The sequence below is a fragment of the Chinchilla lanigera genome, unplaced genomic scaffold, assembly GCF_000276665.1.
Source record: "Chinchilla lanigera isolate Chin_1 unplaced genomic scaffold, ChiLan1.0 scaffold00025, whole genome shotgun sequence".
NCBI lineage: Eukaryota > Metazoa > Chordata > Mammalia > Rodentia > Chinchillidae > Chinchilla > Chinchilla lanigera.
In genome coordinates, this window is record NW_004955426.1 from 20,783,336 (window position 1) to 20,810,114 (window position 26,779).

Consider the following 26,779-nt stretch of genomic DNA (forward strand, 5'->3'; position numbering starts at 1 on the left):
AATACTCGTAAAGCTGGTCTTCAGATTCAATGCGGTCCTATCAAATTCCATAAACTTCAGGTTTAGAAGTTAGTAAACTGATTCTAAAGTTTATATGGAAGTGAAAGGAACTTAAAATAGTCAAAACAATCTTGAAAAAAGAGAGAACAAAGTTGGAGAACTCACACTTCCCAATTTCAAAGCTTACTACAAAGTTATGGTATGAAACAGTGCAGTATTGCCATAAAGATAAATATAGATTTCAGAGCCCTAAAGGTAACCTCAAATTTATGGTTAACTTATTTCAGACAACAGTGATGGAGCAATTGAAAAGAAAAAGAGCAATCATTTCAACAAGTAAGTTTTCCATCAACTGGGTATACACATGCAAAAGAATGAGGCACTCTCATACTTGCATACAATATAATTCTTCCTAGAAAAATCTAGAAAACAATTTGAAGACTTCTGGTGTACTCTGGATCTCAAACAATATGACATTACGTTACTGTCTTTCCAGTAAGATAGATAAAGGCTGCCATTAACCAGGCCTTGGGAGAGGTTGGAACTGGGGCAAGTGATACAGAAGGTAGAAATGTATGGCCTGTATGCAGCAAAAGGAAAGAGGACATGAGCTTGATTATAGTAATGAAGCTCCCTTGGTTCTTTTTCAGTGGTTATACTGGAGAATTTACTTACACGGGAATAACATAGTTGGCAATCCTGACTCAGAGAGTTCTTTCATTTCAGGTTGGCAGAATGGCCACATGGCCTGTGACAAGATTGGATATGAAAACAATGGTGAAGTGACATAGAACAGAAAATAAAGCAAGACAACCAAGCAGCTGGGAACCTAATGGATAGTGGTCTCAGGAGGCTTCTATCCTGACCTTGTACTTTTAGTCTGGGGGCCTGGGCATGCCAAGGATACTGAAGGAAAACAACTGAACTAATTCTTCTGAAGATGGAGGATTTTTAGGGGTGAGAAGAGGACTGGTCATTTCCAAAAGAAATGAAAACAGGTAAGAAAGGGATGCAAGGATGATGGATTTGGGATTGAGACTGGTCAGGTCTAAGGCATAAAAGGAGAAACATCTGAATTAAATAGCTCTTAGTTAATTCCTGCTAAGGCTTCACTAAGGCATCTAAGCAAAAAAAAGTTTGTTCATAAACTCTTTGTTATTATTTTAGTTTATTTTTCTCCCCATTAAGACCTTTTCAGAAAAGTCCAACTCTACTAAACAAAAAGAAAGGAGTTTGCAAAATGTAACATGGAAAGGCAGGGGGAAATAAAGGCTCTAATATTCACAGCTGTTAATGAAAACTGTACCCACGTTCAGGTTCCTGGGAGGAGCAGGCAGGGCTGTGGCAGAGCAATATAGGCAAGTAGGCTTCCATCGCTCCTGCGTCGAGAATTCACAATGGGCTTCCAGGCCTGTCCTAGCAGATACTGCAGCACTAGATGTTGAGAACAATACTAAAAAGACCTAACTTTACATGTTCCATAGTAAGCTGGACGCTCAGCCAGGGTTGAGAACTATTAGAAAAGAAAATTCTCAAATCAGGGAAGCAGGGACAGCTGCAGGGGCTAAAGCCTTGGCTTGACCTCTTTGTGTCTGATCACCCACCTTCCACTTCAAGTCAGATGGAAGTTTGCTTTTAACATCTTTAAGATCATAGACTTTTGGGAATTTGGGAAAAGCAATTGATCTTCTTCCTGAAAGATGGACAGCAAATTTTGTGAACTGTCAAGCGGGAACTTCTTGGCTACCCCCTTATCTACCTGTGGACCCCAAGTGAGAGCACAAATGGACATGCCAGTTTTGTATCCACCCTCTATCAGAGTTCCATCAACTTTATGGAAAAACTCACAAACTCATGTCCCTTCCTTGTTTCTATCCAAACCAGTGCAGCTCTATATCTCCTATTTTAGGTAGGAAGCCCATATGACATCCTTTGTTCCTGGCTGTTGCTTTGAAGAAATCTTCCACAAGATATATCCTTCTTACTACAGAGAAGTACAGTGAACCCTGGAGCTTTTTAACGTTTGCCCATAGAATGAATCTCAGAAGTTATGATCCAGCTTTGTAAGCAGGTCTCTTGGAACTGCTGCAAGTAGATGAAGTCGGACGTTACCTAGAATTAGTGTGGCTCGGTGAGAATATCTGTAAAATAAGAGATTCCTGCTCTTGACCTCACTTGAACCCTAAGTGCCCAGCTCTTTCTATTCAGGCTGACTCAGTCCATGGCAATATAAAAACTGTGCTGTTTTTCAAACTGCAGAAAAATACTCATGTGTGCAAGAAATGTGATCTTTTATTTATGTAAAACAACTTTATTTTTACTTTATATTCTACCAGCAGTAAAAAATTTGACCTTCAAAATTCCAAGTAAAATTCTTACATTTTGGTTAAAATTATTAACTGGATGTTTTCTCCTTCCTTTCTTTTTCTTGCATGGTGAATGTTTTCTTTTGTCTGGCATTTGACAGTGATGTGTTTGTGATGTCCCGTCGCCAGGGGAAGAGTATGGCTCTTGAACTGATGTCCCTCTACAAATATTTCATCACTTCCTGACCAGTAGCCCCAACAGTCAGAACATGCCTTAGAATCAAAATATTCCCTTTCTGATGAAATGTCTTCAGCAAGGAGCAAAAAGTGAATACTCAAAGATTCCATGTTTGTTATACCCAAAGATACAAGCTAAAATCATGGAAAAACAACACAAGTGTGACATTTCAAACTGCGTCCACAGGGACAGGAGCAGAACATGGAGTGACACCGTGGGGTAGGGAGGCAAGAAAGATGGGAGAAGAAGCACAGCAAGGAAAACGCTCTGCCCCTGGAAATGAAACTTCAAGATTCTGGGACATCCCCTCAGAACCCTAGGGACTGACTCAGCATAAACTGATCGAATTATCAAGGCAACGAGTCTGGGACTAGAGCAACAGGAAGTTCCTCTACAGCTCTCTTCACTTACTTTTGAATGCTCATTTCTCTTTTTCCATAGCTTTGAGGGAGTCACTATTCCCTCCACTGCCCAGGCTTTCCTCCATTCCCACCTCCGACCCGAAGAAGACAAGTCCCTAAGACTGTTTCTCACTTTAAGAATAAAATCCATTATTTAAGGAAGGTAAGTTATTAGTTAGAAGAGGATTAGCAAAGATTTCATAGAATGGGCTTTGAAATTTTTGAGTATTTTTCAACATTTTGCCTAGGATATTACTGTTTCAATACACGCTATTATTGGTGGGGGCGGTGGGAGTGTTTCACTTTATTGTTCTCAATATACAAGCAGAAGGTAAAGGACGCTTAAATTATTCTCATTGGGGACAATTACTAGAGGCTTGAGGGTGTTTTTATAAACCCATGTAAACACTGACTCATAGAACTACTTTTACTCTGGAACTAGCATATTTCCCAAGGGTGCTGAAACACAGGTGATGCATTTGTATCTGTTCCACTCAATTTGTAATTTCTGTAAAAGACAGAAGTAAAACTTTTAATCCTAAGAGATAAATCTAAATGATACAGAGTAGAAAGAAGTTTAAATGCTAGCTTGAGTTTGCCCAGTAAAACTTTTATTCTTACTAATGAGGAAATAGACGGAAGGTATGGATTTTCCTGGATTGAACTTTAACTGGGTTAATGACCAACAAAAAAAAAAATCAAATAAAGTGTACATGTATTCCTGTAACATCCAGATTCCAGGATCTGAAATTTCAGTGAAAGTTCAGCTCTCTTAACTCTTTAGGGCCTCTGTCGGGCGTGATGGTGCACGCCTGTAATCCCAGCACTTGGGAGGCTGAGGCAGGAGGATCGTTGCAAGTTTGAGGCCAGCCTGGGCTACACAAAGTGAGCTCAAGGCCAGCCTGAATGAACTGCATAGCAAGACCCTGTCTCAAAAAACAAAACAAACAAAAAAAAACTCTTTAGGGCTTCACTACTCAATATCTTGTAAGCTTTCACAATATGTAACAAAAATAAAATTGTTTTTTATGAATTTGGTGTGTTTCACACACGGCCTGAAAAATCAAAAAACAAGGAAGACAGGAGATACTTGCCCAGTTGGTACTGGGAGTCTTTCTATGAGATCGGTAGGTTCTGCTTTCGAGAAACAGTAAAATGACATTCTCTTTTAATATTACATCACATTGTAGAAACACATGAGACAAAAAAGACAACACCTCTAAGAGGGACACAAAAAGGTAATGATGAAAGGAAATGATAAGAGAAAAGAAGTTGGATGATTCAAGCAAACAGGTATGCTCAAGAACCTACTTCACTCACGCTCAGATGCTTGGGTCCTGATTGCACCGTTGGAAGCTCAGGTTTGTTGTTCTTCCTGATCTCATTCTTCTGTCTGTGTTTGTCTTACAAGCAGTGATGACAAAGCGAATTAGTAAATGTGTTTCATCCAGAGGTTATGTGAAACCAGGCTGTTCTTCCTTAGTTTTTGTAAGTTTCAAAGGACTAATCAGATCAGAGTAAAGAAAGTACCACCATTCGCCCACAATATCTAGAAGGATGAGTGACACATCGCATTATTCACTGAATTAACTATACTTTATTTAGTTTATTACGAAGGTCCTTTTGGCATCTTTTACCTTACCCAAAATGGGTAAGCACACTAGTGGAAATCCCCTGAGCAAACTAGCACATGCTGTACAAAAATATTGTGTCTTGACTTTGTTCTTTCACATCTTCACAACTAAAGGAAAGAGATACAATCAAAATGATAGTCCACTTACATTATAAACAAGAGAATTTAAAGAGACATGACCCAATTACTCACTTGTTGAGTGACAGTTTGAGAAATGCTCATGAGATCTTCGTTGGCAAATATATAGAACTTGTGATTGCTCCTTGAACATTTGCTTACTTCTGGGAATTTATAATCACTACTTTCTAGAAAGGATATTCAGCTCAGTGCACAAACATACCAAAATTTATGAATAAGACTTACAATTTTCTAACCAAGCTTTCAAAACAAGAATAGTCATGAAGACACAAATCACTGCCTGATGTACAACATGGCCTGAAAAATCAAAAAACAAGGAAGACAGGAGATACTTGACCAGTTGGTATTAGGAGTCTTTCTATGAGATCGGTAGGTTCATCTCTCTTTGTATGGCTTGCAAAGTATGTTAGAATGCCAAAAGAAGTTTCAGACAGATGGAAGTAACAGAATATGACCCTGTCAGTTGAATTATTGCTTCCTGGAGTTTGTATTACAGATCATGGCATTATAACTGGTATAGACCATATTTGTCTTTGCATCAGCTTCAAAAAATGAGAATGCGCAGACAAGAATGTACAGACACTTCACCTGCTCTTTGCTAATCTTATTAAATCACCACAATAACTATAATGATGAGACAGGGTAATTTATTTAGCTTTTGGAGACTTCGATTTGTTTCACACCAGGAACAATGCTTTATATCTCTACTAAGTTAGCCATTTTTATATTCCAATAGGAACAATCTACCCAATAGTAGGGAATCAAACAGAAATTCCTAACTCACTGTCCTTTTCTGTCCTCTGAACTCATCACCTTATAATTACAGTCTTACACCTTCCTCCAAAAGAGAGCCACTGTGAATCAAAGGGTGTGGCTTTATGGCTAGAATCAAGGTTAGATGACTCGGAGATCTAAGTAGAATTATATCTTACAAGAAATGTTATCTGTCCACTAATGACTGGACTAATATAAACTAGTACCTTTGGACATGGATAATGGCTTAAAAAACAATTTATCAATTACCAAGAAGTCAGCCAATCTTAGCACACCTACCACTTTAACCATGAAGCAAGGTTGGAAATAATTTTGATGGGCACCCAAGTTTAGAGAGCCTGAATTATGTGTGTCATGTTTCAGGCATCTGCCCTGTACACATAAGTACCAGCATGATCGGTGTGTGCTCTATGTTCCTTAGAAGATGGATGGCAATCAGATTTTCACAAATAAAATCCCATTAAAATACAAAAAGAAAGTAACTCTTCTATCTTTTGAACAGACGATCACTCGACTTTCTACAAGGAAGCAGGTGGTAGTGATTTACTATTTGTCCATTGCATCATACCTGTCTCATCTACTTAGCTCTATCATTTCTGTGTGAAAGCATCTGTAGACCATACACAAAAAAATAGGCGAGATTATTTTCCAATAAATCATATTACATGAACAGAAAGAGGGGTCAATTTTGCCGTTGGCTCAGTTTTCCAAGACCTACATTTAACATAAGCAATTCTTGAATGAATGCCTACTATGATGAGTGAGTTAAGGATAAGTGCTAGGAATATACCCAGGAAAACAAAAGAAAAAAAACTGTGATTCTGGAAACTAAAAGATAGCAAGTAAAGTCTTCAAAGTAAACTTACTGTGGGAGGGGAAGGGAGGAAAGAGGAAGAGAATGGAAAAAAGAATTCAGACGTGCTCTGTACGTGTATCCATTCCCTACAAGGAATGTGATCATCATGTACTACAAAGGTGTACTAACGGAAAATAAAAACTGAAAGAGAAAATAAACTTACTATAAACTACTTTATACAATATAAACCAAAACTCACCGGAAATAAACAATTGATTAACTTTGAAAGTTTAGATTTTTGTCTTGTGGTCCTTTTAAATTGGGCTCTAGTCTGAGAGAGTATGAACTCTCTCAAGTATGAACTTTGGTATGAAATCTTCAACCTTATTCCAAAGTAAGCACAGTGATTTCAGGGTCCGCAAGGAGTACCACAGAGGTAGAATAATTTAAATTGCTGTACCTCTTCATTTCCTCTCCCTCTGCTTACAGCAGTAATACTTTTACTCACACTTCCTGTTTCTGGCACTTGCCTTGTTGTACGCTGTGTGTATACTTCCCCTACTTGTGGTTAACTATTAAGCTGTAGACCTAGACCTCTCCCCGTCTCTCATTCATTTGTACATACAGGCTCGCACTTCTGCTCTCTGCTGTTTGCTCCTGTTTCTCTCTCTCTCTGTCTCTCGGTCTCTGTCTCTGTCCGTCTCTATCTGTCTCTGACTCTCTCTCTCTCTCTCTCTCTCTCTCTCTCAGAATGACAATTCTAGGTACAGCTTTTGCTGTAGTTTTCTATTTACTTCGTGCTGTTTCTGGAGAAAGTGGCTATGTGCAGAATGGTGAGTCATCTCTTACTTTTTGGGGGGAATATCAGATTATCTCTAGCATATGCTCCAGGTTACTCATTTCCCTAACAGACCTGAGCAGGCCACCTGGTTGCTATGGAATTCAAGAATTTAACATTTACTCAGTCATTTGTGTGTTCTAATGCCTGATATGGGTTTATAGGGACATACTGTGGTGGCTTCTAATGCGTCAGAATTGTTAAAAAGAAGTGCATGGGGCTTTTCAAATCGGGATCTTAAATGCTGATTGATGCTTCTAGCTCACAAAAGAACACTGGAACAGATGCTGCAATTATGCTCATTGGAAAATCTCTAAGGTAGTTTTATATTGTCAGAAAATTGAGCTGGATTTGTTTCATTTGGCTTTTTAAGAGGTTCCAAAGGCATACTTTTCCCTGATGTGGTAAAGTCCAGAAATAATAGTTCCAGTTGCATTGATGAGTGTTGTATCACCTAGCAATTAAGCCAGCATCCAGAATATAATAGCCATTAAATAAATGTGCGAACATTTCTTCACGATACGTTAGTTCGGACAGACTGGTGAGAGATGCTTGGTGAATAACAGAAGCAGAGTTGAATGAGTTATCTCATTGAAATACACAATTGCTTTATAGTCAACAAGTGTATGATATGGAATAATTCTCTGGAATGCTTGAAATGCTTAGTACATAGAAGCAGATCCTGGATATGTAAAAAGTACATTACAATTACAATAAAACCATAGACAAAAGTATCTAGTAGCTGCAGGAGCCCCTGAGAACTTGGACCAGCAATTCATTCTTACAAATTTAGCCCCTTCACTCTAAGAGGTAAATAGTGTTTTTGTAAAGGACGGTATCAACTCATCAGTCTACGGCTTCAATTTAGACATTTTGAGTCATGTTTCCTTAGTCATGTTTCCTCAGCTTAGATATTTTGAGCCAGTTGACTTAGTACTTAGCAACGATGGAAAACCCTTGCATTTAAGGGGATTGTCAGAGGGGTGACATTTTTCATATCATGATCGTGTATAAATCACTTTTTGAAGGATGATCATATTCTATGCTATTTCCTTATTGGCATGACAGGAAACATGACAACTTTATTATCTTTGATGTAATGTGTTGCCCTATTTCTCCCCTGTGGTCATAAAATTTTTTAAAGAAATAAGAACGTCAACTGAAAACTGGGTTTTCACTTCAACTTTTAAAATATCAGATATTTTTAGGTCTGTAACTCCCCATTCACATGACCATATCAAGATATTTGCCAGTTTGGAGACAAGGAATTTACAAAATGATCAGTTGCTATTTATTAAAAGAAAAGTTAGTCCACTCATAACCACAAGGCCAATAAAGACCAGAAAGAAAGGAAAGAATACTTTTTTAAAACCCAAGTGATTTAAATTGTTCCATTCAGTCAACTAACTCCATGCGGTAGGAAGAAGTCTTCTAAACCACACTGCCTTGCCTGTAAAACATATTTCAAAAAATCTAAATTTTTATAAAAATTTTAATTTAAATCATTAGATATTTAAATAATAATAATATGAACACTTGAGCATTTAAAAGTAATAGATTAACTCACTGTTGAAAAGTGCTAAGGGACATGGTGGTGCATGCCTGTAATCCTAGAATTTGGGAGGCTGAAGCAGGAGGCTCAATATGAGTTCAAAGCCAGCCTGGACTACCTAGTGATTCAGGGCCAGTGAAACCCTGTCTCAGAAAACCAAAAGAGGAAAAGTGCTATGTAATTTCAAAACCACATGATAATACCTTCACTTGATACAGAACCCTTTTTCAAAAGAACTCCAATTATCCATTCTAATTTCAGAATTAGAATACCTATTTTTCCATCATTTATTTCTTGAAAACTATGACAGTTCTGAACTAATGGAGTGTTTGCTGTCTTCTAAACTAACTTTCCATAGATTTATTCAATGATTTCAATAACATGAATTTATATATGAAAACCCTACAAACAACCTGATAAAGGGCCATAACTACAGCAAAATAACTAGAATTTAAACCTACACCACTCCACTAATAAAAACAAAAGTCTGTTTACCCCAGTTTTACCTAAAAAATTTCAGGTCACATTAAGTAGAACATCCTCTTTGCTGAATACAATGCAATTTTACGGGAGAACTTTTTTTGGTTACTGAGAAATTCTGCCTAGACCTGCTAAGGAGCCAATGAGTTGTTTGCTGTTTAATGCAGCTGCTTTCTTAAGTGCAGGAAAAATTGAATGAACAGTGATTTACATACTATGTGAGATTATGCAACAAACATACCTTGCCAGATTGAATGGCTGCCTGTGGGAGTTCTTCTCCTGGGGCCTGGCATCTACAAGAGTGTCTTCTCTCTAGTTTACATCGTGTATTGCAAAATTACAGAGATAAAGATGACCCACAAGATGACTGAATCTATATAGTAACGTATGCTCTGTTGTGCAAGGTCCATGGACCATCCAAAGAAAAGTTCAAGACAATGTGAGAATTATCATATAAAGGAAGCTCAACTCACTCAGAACTGTCCTATTCCTCTTAGAAAAAAGACAAAGTCTACAAAATTATAAAGAAACATAGTTCAAGGCCGAGCACTAAATGATGGCTGCCTCATGTTACTTAACATCATCACCAGGGAAAGGGCTGTACTCTGCTGAAATGACACAGCGAGCCTCGCTGGTGGTAGAATCAGGAGCTAGACAGAGTCTGGTAAAGGTAAAAAAGACAAACATCTGTGTTGGGAGCAGTGCCCACAGCTCTGATCTAGCTGAGTTGTTAGAGATGTGTTGCTTTAACTGAAACCACTTGTCACTCAAGTGGTTGGTCCCTTTACAACTAAATCACTGACTTTCCCACAGGTCTACCAGGTTACTTAAGTAGAGAGTGCAGTTTGGACTACCTCTGTTGTATTCAGTGGGGGTTCAATTTTAGTATGTTCCATATTCATTTTAAAGTCTTAGAAGCATCAAATTTCAAGTACTGATAGAAGAAGTAAGAGGCTCACACTCAGCCATCTCAGAATGGGTCTGATTGCTAGGATTTCCTCAGGGGCAGTTGGAGTATTTTTGCTGGTATATTTATTTCAGCTTCACTTTTCTATTGAATATTGTGAAATATGCATACAAAATATCTACTTAACGATAAAGTCTGCAACCCACATTAAAAAATAAAATACTATCTGTGATAAATTGTACTTTCCAAAAATGACTTCAAAAAATATCTAATTCCCCACTTTATTCCAGAATACCACTATTATCTATTAAAAAAATAGTACTTATGAAGTGACAATATGTAATAACCAAGGGAGTATGCATAACATTTACAGGACTGAATTTTTCTGACCATGTTTGCCTAAGTCGGTGGCTTCAAATAAGTTTCCTTAAATTGTCACAGAAAGGAGATCTTAGCACTGCCTTTACATGGGATAGCTTTTTATAGAAGGGAATTCAGTCTCTTAAGAAATGAACTTCTGACTGTATGATAGCTATCATTTTCTGTCACTTGAAAAAAAAAAACCTTGGAAGGAAATAAAAGCAGACTAGTAATGAAGTCAAAGGTTAAAATAGGTAGCATATGAATGAGGGCTGAAGCGTATTTCTTACTTGAAATGTACAAACATTTCATTGTGACAGATATAGCAGAAGAGATTCTAGTTTTAATAAAATATTTGGTTCAGTGCCTCCTTCTAGCGCTCTCAAGCACAATATTTGGGACTTATTTATTAAGGATGATGAACCTTTTCTGTTAGAAAACTGCACATTGAATTTTTGGGGGGTGGTTTCTTCCTTTTTTCTTGTCTTTGCCACTAGTATTTCCTTCTTTAGATAAAATATTCACCCTTCATGTCTGCCACAAGCCTGCCATTTTATTAAGGTCACATCTGACTTTTTAATGCATTTTCTTTTACCTCAGTAACAGCTACATGTTTGTTCCTCCCAGGAGATTTGGAAGATGCAGAGTTAGACACAGATTTCTCATTCTCCTGCTATGCTCAGTTGGAAGTGGATGGATCCCAGCACTCACTGACCTGTGCTTTTGATGACCCAGAGATCAACAGCACCAATCTGGAATTTGAAATATGGTGAGGAAGGTGGTTTGTATGGTGCTTAAAAATAAGTTCTGCCTCTATTTCCGTCTGCTGTTTTCAGTAGCTGCAAAAGAAGGAGTGTTTTGCCTAATGAGATATTAAAATCTAATAATTGCCCAAATACTCCTGAACACTTCATCCTTTGCTAAAAGACCAGACAAAAGCAATTCTCACTGTTCATCTGTCAGGTCCAAAGGCTACAAATGCTATAGATCTTGAAGATTCCGCATCCCTCTAGAGTTCGTAATAGAAAATTGAAACTCTGCTTCTCCTACACTATTCCTCTCAAAAAATTTTTTCTTTGTCCAACAAGATGCTATCTACTATTTTCAAGGTGCATTTTGTAATGAGGTTGTTTGTTTTCTAATTCTAATATAAACATAGCAACTTTTGTACCTAGAACAAGTTATGTAATCTATTTGTCCTCAGTTTCCTCACCTATACAATGAGATAATCAAACTCACAGGAAGGTTATAGTGATTAAATAGTTCAATACATATAAATCCCTCAGAATAATCATCCAGTATATAAGGAGTAATGGAAAACAAACATGGAATCCTAAATGTGAATATATACCTAAAACTTCCACCTCCTTGATACAGTTTGACTTCAGATGATCCATTCAATGTAAATTTTCCAAAGTCTACAAGAATAAGTTAGCTCTTAGCTTTGTGAAGCCTCAGAGATAAGCCAAAGAAAAAATAAATCTTTGGCTTGAAAGTTAGTAAAGCTTAGGGAACTTTTTCTCTGTCCCCCAGCAAGTCATCTCTTGTTTTCAAGAGTAACTATCTCTGGTGGTCTAAAAAAATTACTCCAGTGTGAAGCCCTGACAGTAGCTATTTCCAAGTTAATATCCATCCGAGGACCTCACTTTTAGTGTAATGCTCAGGAGAGTAAGTTAAGATCCATCAGTTGTAAAAGAGAACTTTTTAAATTCCATAGACAATACCTTACTATATATGGTCCAGACAAGCTTTGGATTTCATCTCATTTTAATTTTGTGACAGGGTTGTCAATTTGATTGGCTTTTGAGCCATTTGGAGGATTAATGAAGCATCATCTAGGTGTGTCTGGATGGTCATGGAGGCATGATCTAGGATCCATATGTGGTTACTGGCCTCTTCCTTTTTGGTACTATTTTCCTGGTCTTCTTCCTACTAGTTTCCTGCATCTACTCAGGCAGCACCTTACGCTGAGATTATTGGGAGAATATGCTCTTGCAGTTGGATTCTGTACTATATACTCAATCTGCCTCTGTTTGTTCACTTCTGTAACTCTTTCTAGAGAGAACATGAACCTACAATGTCCACAATAGCTACAATTAAACTACAGTTAAAGAGCCAAACAGCTCATTCAAGTAATATACTAATTTTTTATGGGCAAAACGCCCTCCCATTTAGAGGTTTGATTTTGGGTTGTTCAACCAACAGGCTGATGGACTGCTATGGATACTGTGGTTTTTCTTGGCCAGCACAAGGCTGACCTTTTTGTCCACTTTCATATATAGTATTTGATCACTAACATGTCTACTTGAACATACTTACTTCCCTCTTAAACATGCTCATTTCCCAAAATCAAGTCTATTGATTTTGCCTGCCATGGTTTAGTCCATCCAAAGCCCCCATTTCAGGTTTCTAGTTGGGTTTAGATATTTTGGTTGAAAAGAGATTTTTAAGACATTTCATTGTGAGATAGTGTCTTAGTTACTTTTCTCCCATTGCTGAGACAAAATACCTGATGGTCAAAATTAAGGAAGAAAAGGTTTACTTAGCTCACAGTTTATGGAGGTTTCAGTTCATAATTTCCTGGCTACAAGGCAGGGTGGAATGGCATGAACCAACAGTTCATGGTGGCAAAAGGTAGCAAAAACAAGAGCCAAAAAAGGGGGAAAACAAGCCTCTTTTCCTCCCTTATACAATAAGCAGGCCACACCCTTTACAGTGGATGTAGCACTCACACCATCCCTGTGCCCTCCTCTTGCACACCATGAGGATGTTTACAAAATGAGGACTCTGGCCCCCTGCTGAGTCTCTTAGTTAAACTTCTAAACGTCTCAAGTTGACACAATATATCAATCATTACAATCCACCACTTGTCAACTTAGCAATTAGATGTATTTCTTTAAACTGGTCTCCAGATACAAAGACATGCTCATTCTTATCATTTCACAACTTGAATATTATAACATAGGTTTAACAATCCTTAAGAGTCAGCATTAAGTATATCAATGTTATATTACATTAGAACCATAACATTTTGTCCCTGGATCCCCAAAGACTTATGCACATCCCTTTCTGCAAAAGGCATTTAGTCCATCTGCAAGAGTTGCCAAAGTCCTAACGATTTCAGTGTTGCTGAAAAGTCCAAATCCCAAGTCTTCTCTGAGAAGTGTTTAACTTTTCATGTGTACAGAGGCTTACAGAGGTTTTCCTTGCATCTCAGAGAAAACTTGGGACTTGGACTTTTCAGCAATACTGAAATCGTTAGGTCTGTGGCAAATTGTGAACTCCAAAGGGCTTGAGTAACTCCACCCCTATGGCCCTTCTGGAGGTTACAGCTTTTCTCTTAGGCCTGCTTTGCTCCCTCCTTGTAGCTTTCTTTAGATGATCCACATTCCTGGCTTTTCCAAATTTCTGCAGTCTCCACTGTACCTTCACCTTCACACTCCCAGCTTCACACACTGCCCTCTCAGGGGCACACTGCCTGGCCTCCCAGGCCTTCTGAAATAGGGGTGGAAGCCCTTTTAACCCCACAACTCTTGCATTCTGCATGCACCTAAAACCAGCACCATGTGGATGATACCAAAGTTTGCTGCCAGCTAGAGCAATAGCCAGGCTTTCCTCTCTCTTGGCTGTAGAGGTGGAGTGCCTTAATTCCTGGGTATTCTGAATCCATTTCTGAGGAACAAGTTTTCTATGCTGCCTCCATTCTGGAACATGGTGCTCTGTGGCTTTTTCCTCAAAGCAAAGTCTTTCACTTTTGCAGTTTTGAGGCTGCAAAAGTGAAGACGTGCTGCTTCTTGTGATGCATCTTTTCTAGTCTCCTATTCAGGCCACCTTTTCTATTCTCCTGTTCCTTCTCAGCAATTGAGATCTCCTCAGCTCTATCTTTATGGCCCACAGCTTTGTTGAAGCTTCCTTTCTGGCCAAAGTCCCATTTTAAATCATCTTTCTGGACTCCTTGCTCTCAATTCTCAACATAAATCTGGTGAAAAGCCCCCAACAATAGCCATGACACTGCCTCAACATTTGACTACTTTGAAATTTCTTCTGTCAGAATAATTAGTCCACTGCCCTTAATCTTAGTCTCAAGCAAAATATCTGGACATGAGCAAAATGCACACAAACTTTTTGCCATGCCATAACACACATCATTTAGAGTCCAACAACCAGTGCAGTCCTTCCCAGCAGGAACTTCCCAAGCCTGGTCTTTATGGGTAGGATTTCTGTCAGCCTTCTGATCTTCTGAGCTTTGACCAGAATCTCCCATACAGAACAACCTAAGGTGTTCCAGCTCTACTTTTTCAACCAGCATCTCCAAACCTTTCCAAATTCTCCCCACAAGCAATTCCCAAAGGTTCTTGAACCACATGGTCCACTATAGTCCCAACAACAACACTACTTCTCTGGTATCAGATTCTGTGTTAGTTAATTTCTCTAATGATTTTACCTACCATGGTGTAGTCTGTCCAGAGCTCTCATTTTGGGTTTCTACTTGGGTTTAGATATTTCAGTTGAAAAGAGATTTTTAAGATTTTTTTTTTTTTTTTAAACTGGGAATTGAACTCAGGACCTCATGCTTGCCAGACAGGCACTGTACCGCTGAGCTATATCTCTGGGTCCAAGATGTTTCCATTGTGAAATTGTAAATAGGATCTCCTTAGTAGAACAAAATGCTTAGAGACAGCACTTAGTTGCTTATGAGGAATCTACCCTTTAAGCATGGGATTTTGGGGCCTCAAATCAGAACGAATAACGACGTTCAGTTGTACAGGAGGGCTCTATCGGCTAGTTAGGTTAGGTTTCTTTCCCACAATGAAACTAGCTTTGATAGAGGGTTTGTCTTCTGCTAATACAAATTTATAAAGAATAAAATTTACAATTTACTGATAATAGCACATCTTGCTGAAGTTGTTACACAGGTGAGATTTTTGGTAAATGCCAGGTACCCTCCCTCAGAATTTAATGAATTTAACACCAACCCTGGATCTGGCCACCAGCCTTTCAGGCCAAGAAACTGTCTTAGTGTTTATTATGTTGATCTGAAGGATGGACTTGGATTCACCAAACTCACAGTTAGGTTATCAGCATATCAGTTGACTACCTCAGATTGACCCAACTATCAATGACCCAAGTATTCGTACTGGGCTCAGGACTTATAGCAGTTGGCAGAGGGATGGGAAAACTAGGTATTCCAATAGGATGCATATCAATACAAATCCACCTTTACTGGGAAATCCTGAAACCTTCTCATTCAGCAAAACTTCAGCCAGATCTCAGGTGCCTTGAGTGAGTAAAAAGAGCTTCTGAAAAAAAGGGTAACTAGGGACAGAATGCCTATGGCAACGCTAAACTGGCTCTGGAGCTGGGGAGTTACTTAGGCTCTCTTCGCACCAGGGTACACTTGAAGAGTACCTGGCATGTGCTCGTGTCCAAAAATGGTACTTACTCTTCTCAGTGTGGTTAGATTTTCACTAAAAATGTGATTAAAATATTGTTCACATAGAAGTAAGTACAGAAACAAAGCAAAAAGAATTGTTGAATTTAAGAGTAGAGGCATTTGGTGCAGATCTTGATTTGACTCATTTAAAAAATATTAGTCAACAGCATTTAATAATTAGCATGTGCAAGATCCTAAATTCAATCCCCAGTACTGGAAAAACAGATCTAGGTAACTCCAAAAGACTGAGGTGATAAGGCTGGGTGTTAGTAAAAAGGAGCTAGAATAGAATTCTAGATACTTCTTACAGATAGAAAGTTTAATGACATTTCAATTTGAGATGCTGCTTTTTAGGTATTTTGCATGATTTTCACAGTCAACCCTCACAAAGTCATTGTATTACCTTTCTTTCCACGCTTTTGGGGGCAGTACAATCACTCCCATCTACCGCCTACAGATACCACTTCAAATAAGTCAGTTTTTGTTTTCATCAATTACCACCACTGTCACAGGCTGCACCCTGATATTCTAGGTTTTAACAGGAGATATGTCGAGTATCATTAAGTTAGTCCTTTTTGAAATAAACTATACTAACCATCAAAACTGTCCATTATTTTGGAACTAGATTCTGTGTTTCTGGGTAAAGAGAGAATGAAACCAATAGGGATTTTTATTTGTTTCAATATTTCCATATAAATAATCTATTTTCACTAACAAAAGAAATGCATATCTCCTACTAAACTCTATAACACTGGAGGAGATGGAGGGTGGGTATGAGGTTAAGAATCAGGTTACATATTTCGCAGTAGTCTCTTCCTGTTTTCAGAGCCAGAATATTTGTGTAAGTGGTTTAGGTTTGAGGCCCCTAAGAAGGTGCTACAGGATGACATTCATCAGCCTATGATACTACTTGGATATTTGCTGAGCTGACTACCCCTGCCACCTCCAACCCACATACCCTGGAGTAGCTCTGTCTGCTAGAAATAGAATACAGCCTATAAATCTGTGAACCACATAGATAATTACAAATTTTCTAGGAGCTAAATTTTTAAAAGGAAAAAATAATTAGGTAAAATTAACTTTTTTAAAATTAAGTTTGTTGGTACATTTTAGATATATGTAATTATCATATGCCTCATAGGGAATTTGTACCATACATGATATATTTTGATTCCTCTTTTTTCCCCAATCCCTTCTCCTCCTCTCAACCCCTCTCCCCCTATTTACAAAGCTTTGTTTCCATTTTATCTTTTTTAATTGGGTTTTTGTTTTCTTTCCCTTGCTTACTTTCCTTCTTCCCCAGCCTAGCTCTTCCTTCCTTTTGAACAATTTCTTGCCATTTCACAATATCTATTGCATATTTTGGTCCTTATTTACTCTTTTGGTTTCTCACACCAAGGAGATAATGTGATATTTACATATGTGGATTCAATTTATTTCACTTAAGAGCATGGTCTCAAGTTGCATCCATTTACCTAAAGATGTCTCAAATTTATCCTTCTTTATGGCAGAGTAGTACTCCATTATATAAAAGAAATAGATCTTCTTTGTCCATTCCATAGTTGATGGGTATTTGCATTGTTTCCAATGCAATATCTATTACAAATTGTGCTGGTATAAACATAGGTACACATATATTGCTGTGGGATGATGTTTTAACTCTTCCAGGAAGATACCCCAGAAGGGGAATAGCTGGGTCAAATGAGACCTCTAATCCTAGAGTTTGGAGAAATCTCCACACTGATTTCCACAGCAGTTGTACCAATCTACACTTCCACCAGCAGTAAAAAAGGGCTCCTTTTTCTCCACAGTCACTCCAGAAGTTGTTATTGATTTCTTGATGATAGCCATTCTTTTGTGAATGAGGTGGAATTTCAGCACTGTTTTAATTTTCATCTCTCTAATAACCAGTGATGTTGAATAGTTTTTAATATATTTATTTGTCATTTGTATTTCTTCATCTGAGAAGTGTGTATTCATTTCACATGCCCATTTTTTGATTTAATCTTTAAGTTTGGGTGGTCTGATTTTTTTTTTCACTTCTTTATATGTGCCAGCTATAAGTCCTTTGTCTGAAGGACAACGGTTCAAATTTTTTTCCACTTTGTAGATTGTCTTTTCTGTTGGTGATTTATTTTGCTATGCAAAAGCTTATTAATAGGTTGACATCCCAGTTATTGATGTGTTGTATTGTTTTCTGTGTGACTGGGATTTTTTTTCATGAAATCATTGACTACACCTATGTCTTTACGAGTTGTGCCTATTCTCTCTTCCAGCAGATTTAGTGTTTCTGTTTTAATACTTAGGTCTTTGATCCACTTTTATTTTAGTTTAGTGAACAGTGATAGACATGGATCTGGTTTTAGACTTTGGCATTGAAGAAAGCCAGTTTTTCCAGCACTGTTCATTAAAGAGGCTGTCTTTCTTCCAGTGAAAGTGTTTGGCCCCTTTGTCAAAGATAAGATGGTTAAAAGTGTTTGGAGTTGTTTCTGCATCTTCTAATCTATTCCATTGTCCTCAGATCTGTTTTTATGCTAGCACCATGCTATTTTTTTTATCACAGTAGGTTTGCAGTATGATTTAAAGTCAGGAAGTGTAATGTCCCCTGCCTTTCCTTTGTTGCCGAGAATTGTTTTTGCCATTCTAGGTCTCTTCTGGATCTAAAGAATTTTAGGAATATTTTCTCTAGTTCTATGGGGTATACTAATGGTTTTTTGATCTGGATTGCATTAAATCTGTATAAAAATTTTGGGAATATGGCCATTTTCATTATGTTGATGCTTCCTACCCATGAGCAAGGGATATCTTTCCATTTTCTGATATCCTCTTTAATATCCTTTTTTCAGAGTACTGTAACTTTCAACTTATAGGTCTTTTACTTACTTTGTTAGATTGATTTGTATTTCATTTTTTGGATGCTGCTTTGAGGGGTGCCATTTCCCTATTTTCTCTCTCAGTGAGTTTGTCATTTGTGTACAAGAATGCTATTGATTTTTGAGTGCTGACTTTGTATCCAGCTACACCACTGAATTTGGTTATTAAGTAGAAGTTTTTTGGTGGAGTTTTTGCATCTTCTATATAGAGCATCATGTCGTCTGTGACTAATTATAATTTCACTTCTTCCTTTCTTATCCTTATGCCTTTTATTTCTCTCTCTTGTCTATTTGTTCTGCCTAACTATACAAAACTATATTGAATAAGCATGATTATACTGGAGATCCTTGCCTTGTTCCTGATTTTAAAGTGAAAGTTTTCAGCTTTTGTCCATTTAGTATGATGTTGGCTGTTGGTTTGTCATAGATGGCATTGATAAGATTAAGATAAAGACCATCTATTCTGATTTTCTGTGGGTTTTTCTTTTCATGAATGAATGTTGGACTTTCCTTAAAGCTTTCATTGCATCTAGTGAGATGATCACATGACTTTATCTTTGACTCTGTTAATATGGTATATTATATTTATTGATTTGCATATGTTGAACCATCCCTGCATCCATGGGATGAATCATACTCAGTCATGGTGTATCATTTTCTTGATGATTTGCTGCATTCTTTTTACCAGTATCTTATTAAGGATTCTTGCATTCATGTTTGTAGGGAGACTGACCTATAGTTTTGTTTTTTGGTTCAGTAATTCACCGATTTAGATATCAGGATAATACTTGCTTCCAGGAATGATTGTGGAAAAATTGTTTCTCTTTCAGTTTCATTAAATAATTTCAGCATTAGTGGCATTAGATCTCTAAATTTCTTGTAGAATTCAACAGTAAATCCATCACAGCCTGAGTTTTTCTTTTTTGGTAAGTTTTAAATCATATTTTCAATTTAATTGACTGATATTGGGTTATTTAGAATTTTTATTTCTTCTCTATTCAGATTTGGCAATTCATATGTCTCTAGGAACCTCTCCACTTCTGTATTTTCTATCTTATTAGCGTACAGGTTCTGGAAGTAGGTATTAATGAACTTCTGGATTTTCACAGGATCCATTGTGATTTCACCCTTTTCATTCCTAATTGCTTGAATCTGAGTTTTCTCTTTCCTCTTTTGATAAGGTAGTCTAAGTGTTTATTAATTTTATTCAATCTTTCAAAGAATCAACTCTTCAATTCATTGATTCTTTGTATTATTTTCTTAGTTTCAAATGCATTAATTTGTGCTCTGATCTTATAATTTCCTCTCCCCTACAAGCTTTGGGTTTGATTTCTTCTTTCTTTTCTAGGAGTTTGAGGTTCAACATTAAGTTGTTTGTTTGAGCTTTTTTCTGTTTTCCTGAGATGAAAATTTTCTGCTATAAATTTCCTTTGTAGAACTGATTTCATTGCATCCTATAAGTTCCAGTATGTTGTATCGGCATCATTTATATAGATACTGTTTAAATTCTTCTTTAATTTTCTCTGTGACCCACTGGTTGCTCAGGAGGGTATTGTTTAATTTCCTATTGTTTATATAGTTTTTGTTGTTTCTTTTGCCTTTGAATTCCAATTTCATCACACTATGGTCAAATAATATGCCTGGAATAACTTCAATTCTGCTTCATTTACTTAAGCACATTCTATGGGTTAATATGTGGTCTACTTTCGAGAACATCCTTTGTGCAAAGGACAATAATGTATATTCTGATGTGGGGTGGAACACTCTGCAGACATCTACTAAGTCCATTTGTTTACAGGTTTGGTTTAATTCTGATATTTCTTTGTTGATTTTTTTGTCTAGTTGATCTATCTATCTATTTTTGAAAGTAGGGTATTAAAGACCCCCATTCCAATTGTGTTAGTGCTTACTTGATTTTTCATGTTCATTAATATTTGTTTTATGTACTTGAGTGCACCAGTATTTGATGCTTGTATATTTATGATTGTTATCTCTTCTTCATGGAGTCGTCCATTAACAAGTATACTGTGACCTTCTTTGTCACTTTTGATCCGTCTTGGCTTGAAGTTCACATTGTCTGAAAATAGAATAGCTACCCCTGCTTTTTTCTGGGACCTGTCACATGGAATATTGTTTTCCATCCTTTGACTTTCAGTCTACGAACTTCTTCGTGTGTTAAATGTGTTTCTTGATTGCAGCATAATTTTAGATCTCACTTCTTGAGCTAGACTGCCAATCTGTTTCTTTTGACTAGTGAATTGAGACCATTTACACTGGTCCATTATAACAGATATGTATTGGTTTATCTTTCTAATATTATTTTCCTGTCTTTGGTTCCGTATCTTTCCCCTGTTTAGTTGCTTGCCTTGCCTGGTGGCTTCTTTCTATTGGTGTCCTTTTAATTGTGGTCTTTATTTCCTCTTTCTAGTATATTCTGAAGAGCATTCTGAAGAGCTTATTCTGTGATTATGAATATAATCAGGTGTTCTTTGTCTTGGAAGTATCTTATTTTTCCATCAATTTTGAAACTTAGTCTTGCAGGATACATCCACCTGGTTTGGGGGTTGTTTTCTTTGGGGGCTTGAAATACTTCACTCCAAGCTCTCCTTGATTGAGGATTTGTGTTGAGAAGTCTGCTATTATTGTGATGGGCTTTCCTTTATAGGTGATTTGTTTCTTCTCTAAATTCTTAATAAATTGAAGATGAACTGATTATTTACATCTTTTTTCTGTTTTTGTGATAAATTGTATTTATTGATCTTTGAAAATTAAATCTATTTTGCTTCCCTGGGCATCACTTTCCTTGATTTCCTTATATGTGTAAATAATAGTTCTTTGAGGAATTTTGTATATATTTTTGAGAGATATTCTTCTGTAGATTGTTTTTAAAAAAATATTTCTTCCAGGTTTGGTACCAGAGTTAACCTAGCTTCATAAAATAATTTGGAAGAATCTACACCACCTCTATTTTCTGGAAGACAATTTTATAAAAATTGGCACTATTTTTTCTTGTACATTTGATAGAATTCACTAGCTCGATGTCTGATGGTATATTGAAATGAACAGTTAATGATTACAATTTTTTATGTTCTGATCAATTGTGCATGCTTGTGTCTGGCGGTCTGAGCAACTGATTTGAAGGTAACAATATGCAATGGAATTGCAATGGTGAACTCCTACCATCCTGTCTAGTGAAACTCTGTATTATGTCTAATGTTTTATTGAAGAATTATTTTATTATTCTCTTTAATGGTTTGAGCAATCTTTCATTCTTACATCCATAATCTGAGCAATGTAGTTGAAGATAGCGATATGCAATGTAACAACCACTGTTGATTCATATTATTTTGTCTTGAGATTCTGTATCACTTCAAATGTTCTTGCTTTGATTTGTTATGTTCGTGACACAGGTATGCCGCTACTGTTCTATTTCTTTGTTTCTCACTTACTACTCTCTTTAAAATAAGAAAAAAATTTAAAAAAAGAATTCACTAGCTTATAACCCACAAGTACAGTTTTCTTTGTGGGAAAGTCTTTTTTATAATAAATGTAATGTCTTTAAAATGAACTATTGAGATACTCAATTTGTACATGAGTCAATTTTATTAACTTGTAATTAAGAATACATTTTACTACATAAAAGTTATTACATGCTTTGTCATGAATTTTAAATTTCAGTCTTGTATTCTCACATCTGGTAATCTGAGCAGTTTCATCAATGATAACAATATGTAATATAAAAACCACTGTTAATTGTTATCATCTTGTTTTGAAATTCTGTACCATTTTTATTGTTTTTGTGTTGTTTTGTTTTTGTCTTTGTTGGTGTTATTGTTTTTCTCCTTAAAATAAAAGATGTCCTTATTATAATTTTAATATCTCCATGATTCACAGTGATATCTTCTTTTACATTTCAGATATTGACAACTTATACTTTTGTTTTCTTTTCTTTACCTCTCTTAGTAGAGCTCATCATCTAAAATTATCTATAAAAATCTCTTAGTTTACCCACTAGATATATGGGATTTTATGTCTATAATCCTTTAAATTGCTTTTTATTTTATTTTTTAAAGAGAATAAAAGTAATAAAAAGCATTAGAAACAATACAGAGCTTCACAGTATGATAGGAATGCAACAGTGGTTGTTATATTACATACTGTTGTCTTCAAATTAGTTGTTCAGATTACCAGATATAAGCACGCAAAATTATTTCATGAAACTTTATTTTTTGGTTAATGTTTCTTTATAGCCTTGCTTTCATTACTTCCTGTAGGACAGCAAAGAAGCAATTACCTTGCTACTTAAACAGTCTTTTTTCAATAATCAATTATAAAATTATAGGAATTTCACCTCGTTCTCATGAGGATCCTTTGCCTATTTCAGGTACATTTGTACTGAGTGTGGGAGTAAATCAACATTAAGTCAAACAGCAGCAGGAAGTCACATTATTTTAATTTGTTCTCTTCCTCCATTAACATGCACTAAAAACACCAAAATTATAGTTATACAACTGAAAAGTACTATGATGTTATTCCAATGTGTAGAGAAATGTTACATGAGTCAAGACATTTCCTTTTTGTTTCTACAGTGACAGCCTCGTGGGGGTAAACTGCATGAATTTTAATAAACTTCAAGAGGAGAAATATTTCATCAAGACAAAGAAGTTCTTAATGATTGGTAAAAGCAAGATATGTGTGAAGTTTAGAGAAGAGAATCTAGCTTGTAAAAGAGTGGAAATTGTCCATATAGGTAAGCAGTTGTGCATGAGTATGGCTGTCACTTTTCCAATATCTGCAGACACTGTCTGGATTTATTGTTTGTTAAAAACGACAAATTGTGAAAACAATCTGCAACAGATAATAGCAAATTCTCAAATGCAATTTTTAAACAAGTAAAAAACCTAACACTTCGAAGTACCAATTCTTATGGTGAAAGAATTATAGAGATGTTCAAACTGAGCTTTGGAAGAGGGTTTTTACACCTACAGATCAAGGAAAGAGCAGATCAGTGTGAAGTATCTAGCTGGAGCTGAGCCTCCTGTCAGCCACTGACACATGTCCTTTCCTCTTCACCTTGCCTTCTCCCGAATTCCTTGTAGTCCTCTCTTCACACGTGAGAGTACTTAGCTAAATTATCAAGGTATGTTTGAAAGCACATATGTTTTCTGTATTAGAGTTTTCCAGAGGAAAGAGAATCCATAGGAAGAGATGGAGATAATAGATAGATACATATACAATATGTACATAGATATGATAAATGATAGACAGATACATAGATTTGTTTTGGGGTGAATGTTGCCAGTTTCTAACTGTGTGGCAAGGGTGAATGTTGCATCCTTAAATCTAAATTCTTCTGGGCAAGAAACTCAAGAACATTTTTTTTCTACTTTGTTTTCTTGAAACAAACTTATTTTTTCAAGGAACTGTGGTCTTTGTTATTAAGGCCTTCTACTGATTGAATGGTGCCTACCACAAATGGAAGGTGACGTGCTCCACTCAAAGTCTACTCATTCAAATTTCAAACATATGTTTTAAAAAAATCTCTAGATTGGAATTTGACCACATAGGTGAACACTATGGTTTCGACTATAAAGGCCCTGAGTTTAATTTCCAATAACACACACACACACTCAAAAGACGGCAAAACAAAAAATAAAACAGAAGTTCTATTATTAAATGATTATCTTGGAATAAAAGCAAATGTTGTTGAAAAGAAGCATTAGGCAACACTGCCACACCAGTGCATTGTCCAGGATGAAGATGCCAGCAGTAGGGCAGCTCAGAGCCTGAGGCATGAGGAAGCTTGGTTTGGGTCATTTGGAGCCAGCTTTCTAATGAATGGATGGTTAGTTTGTGCACTACATGAAAGCATCATACTTAAGTATTTCTTACTTAAATATTACTTTGGTAATGTATATTCATTTTTTTCTGAGAGAAGGCAGAGATACATTGTCTTTTGAGAGTTTGCTGGAATATCAGTGGAGAGCTCATTCTTACAGAAACCTGCACCAACACACAACCCCTAAATGCATATAAACACAACACACCCATAGGCTCCAGATGACACCCTGCTACACCCACATGCCTAGATCTCAAGTTCTGGATGCTCTTAGAGACCTACTCTCTGCACCCACAGACAGACTGCAGCCTTCATGCCTCTCCTCTTCGGGCTCTGAAGAACACTTTTAAGCAAGCAGAATGAGATGTGATGGGGTTTCACAGCAACGTCTTACCCTAACTCCTACTGTGATAATTTATTCATGGATTTACCACTGAACTGAACTTATTTATTTTTTTTAATTTTTATTTTAAAGAGAGTAGTACATGAGAAACAAACCAGCAAAAAAATAGCACAGTAGCAGCATACCAGTATCACGAACATAAACAGATCAAAGTTAAAACATTCAAAGAACTGAATTTACACTGAATGCTCTGGATTGAACCCTAAGTCCAGAGGTTCATTGCAACCAGATGCTCCCTCCCTTTCTCCCCTTCCTTTATGTGTCCCCACCCCTCACCCAGTAAGGCCACAAGGTGCAGCTTCCTACCTTCCCACTTGGATTGGTCAAATAGATTGATATGGTTTTTCAGACTATATAAGAACATATTAACATTTAAAATATGGTTAAGAAATGAGCAACTTCTAATTTGTGCAGATAATTTGAGCTGGAAGCAGAACTGCCTGGAAAGCTCTGAACATGCCAACATGACATAGCAGGCTGAAAGACTCAAAGCTAAGTGTAAAGAGGTGTGATTCAGAAGCAGATCACATCAAATTCAAGTCCCATATAACCGTTTTCTGGGGATAAGGATGTAGGTCAATGAACCTCAATTAATTAAAATTTGGTTTCCTCATCAGTATATGTTGATGAGTAACTATCATTTGAAGTCAGCATAAGCAAAACACTCCGTGGTTGGTAGGTGGGTAATCAGTATCTGCTCTGTTCTTCCCGAGTTCCTCCATTATTATTGAGAGTCCTTGAGAAATGGATTCAGGCAGGAGATTAACCTCAGAGACTTTTGTTCTGAATGTAAAGGAAGTATAGGGGTAAGAGGGTCACCAGGATTCTCTGTTGGGCTACTTCTCTATACCCTCCACCTTTCATCCTGCTTCCTTCAAGTCTATGACATCCTCATTTTTTATAGTAATTCTAAGGGTGCAAAAGGATAAACCACCCCTTCACAAGAAACTCAAGGATAAAGAATGAATTTCATTTTTAGTATCTCCAGAGCAATGCAGTAGAAAAGCAGGCAGTCACCACAATAATATAAGTGAATATAATACTTGCATTCTGGGCCAAACTCCCCTATGAGGTCTTCATTTGCTTAGGCCAGTAGTTCAGGCTCAAGCCCAATTTCAACTGCCTAGAATATGGCTCAGTCTACTAAGTGCAAGTCTGTGAACATACAGCTTCTCATTAGCAACAGGGCCTGAGATCAGTCATGCCCCATCCCTAGACAACAAACTCCCCAGACCATGATAGAAAAGCAGTGAACACGAGGACAAAGGAGTCTCAGGTTAAAGGTAGGGAGCTGGCCTGGTGTCATTCTCTCTGTCTATTCTACCTAAAAAGCTACTGATCTCCTTCCAACAGGATATCTCACATGACACATTTGATCCTCACAGCAACTTTGGGAGGCAGATAAAGAGGAGGAAGAGGCCCCCAAGGAGTTCAGAGTTAAGGCATCTGAGACTGACAGACGAGAAAGTCTGAGGGCCCGCAGGAAGTTGTGTGCTAGGCCCTGGATGTAGATCTTTCCCTTCCATGGACTGAGAGGTGCAAAATTTCCCAGCTATAGCCTCATTTTGTTGGAAGAACGAACTCAAAGTTTACATTATATTGCTTTGGGGTAATTGTTAACAAGTTTTCTAGTATTACAGACAAGGAGAGTATGTTTTAGTATAAAATGAACACTAGTTGCTATAAGAAATAGTCTCACAGATGTGTGATATTTGACATTCTGTTTATTCCTTGCTCACTCACATAAGAGTGAAGATGACTGTTCCTAACTTGCAGATGTTGCTTCTCTAAGAAAAATTAGGGCTCC

At 37.0% G+C, this 26,779-nt stretch overlaps 1 protein-coding gene and 1 long non-coding RNA gene across 5 annotated transcripts in view; one reads left to right on the top strand and one right to left on the bottom strand.

Moving 5' to 3' along the window:
- The window catches only part of LOC102010072, a 31,603-nt gene extending 27,288 nt beyond the window's left edge, over positions 1 to 4,315 (bottom strand). The window contains exon 1 of the long non-coding RNA XR_001234332.1: positions 4,257 to 4,315. This is a non-coding gene — a long non-coding RNA (uncharacterized LOC102010072). The remainder of the gene's footprint in view (positions 1 to 4,256) is intronic.
- The window catches only part of Il7r (interleukin 7 receptor), a 32,617-nt gene continuing 8,398 nt past the window's right edge, over positions 2,561 to 26,779 (top strand). The window contains exons 1-4 of one of the 4 annotated variants that reach the window (XM_013515008.1): positions 2,561 to 3,108; positions 4,136 to 4,306; positions 11,024 to 11,192; positions 23,320 to 23,480. In XM_013515008.1, coding sequence (XP_013370462.1) covers positions 4,222 to 4,306; positions 11,024 to 11,192; positions 23,320 to 23,480 — 415 coding nt within the window. In that variant the 5' untranslated portion in view covers positions 2,561 to 3,108; positions 4,136 to 4,221. Of the gene's footprint in view, positions 3,109 to 4,135; positions 4,307 to 6,832; positions 7,120 to 11,023; positions 11,193 to 23,319; positions 23,481 to 26,779 lie in introns of those variants that run through there. The other 3 variants (XM_013515007.1, XM_005386201.2, XM_005386202.1) reach the window with 3 other exon arrangements.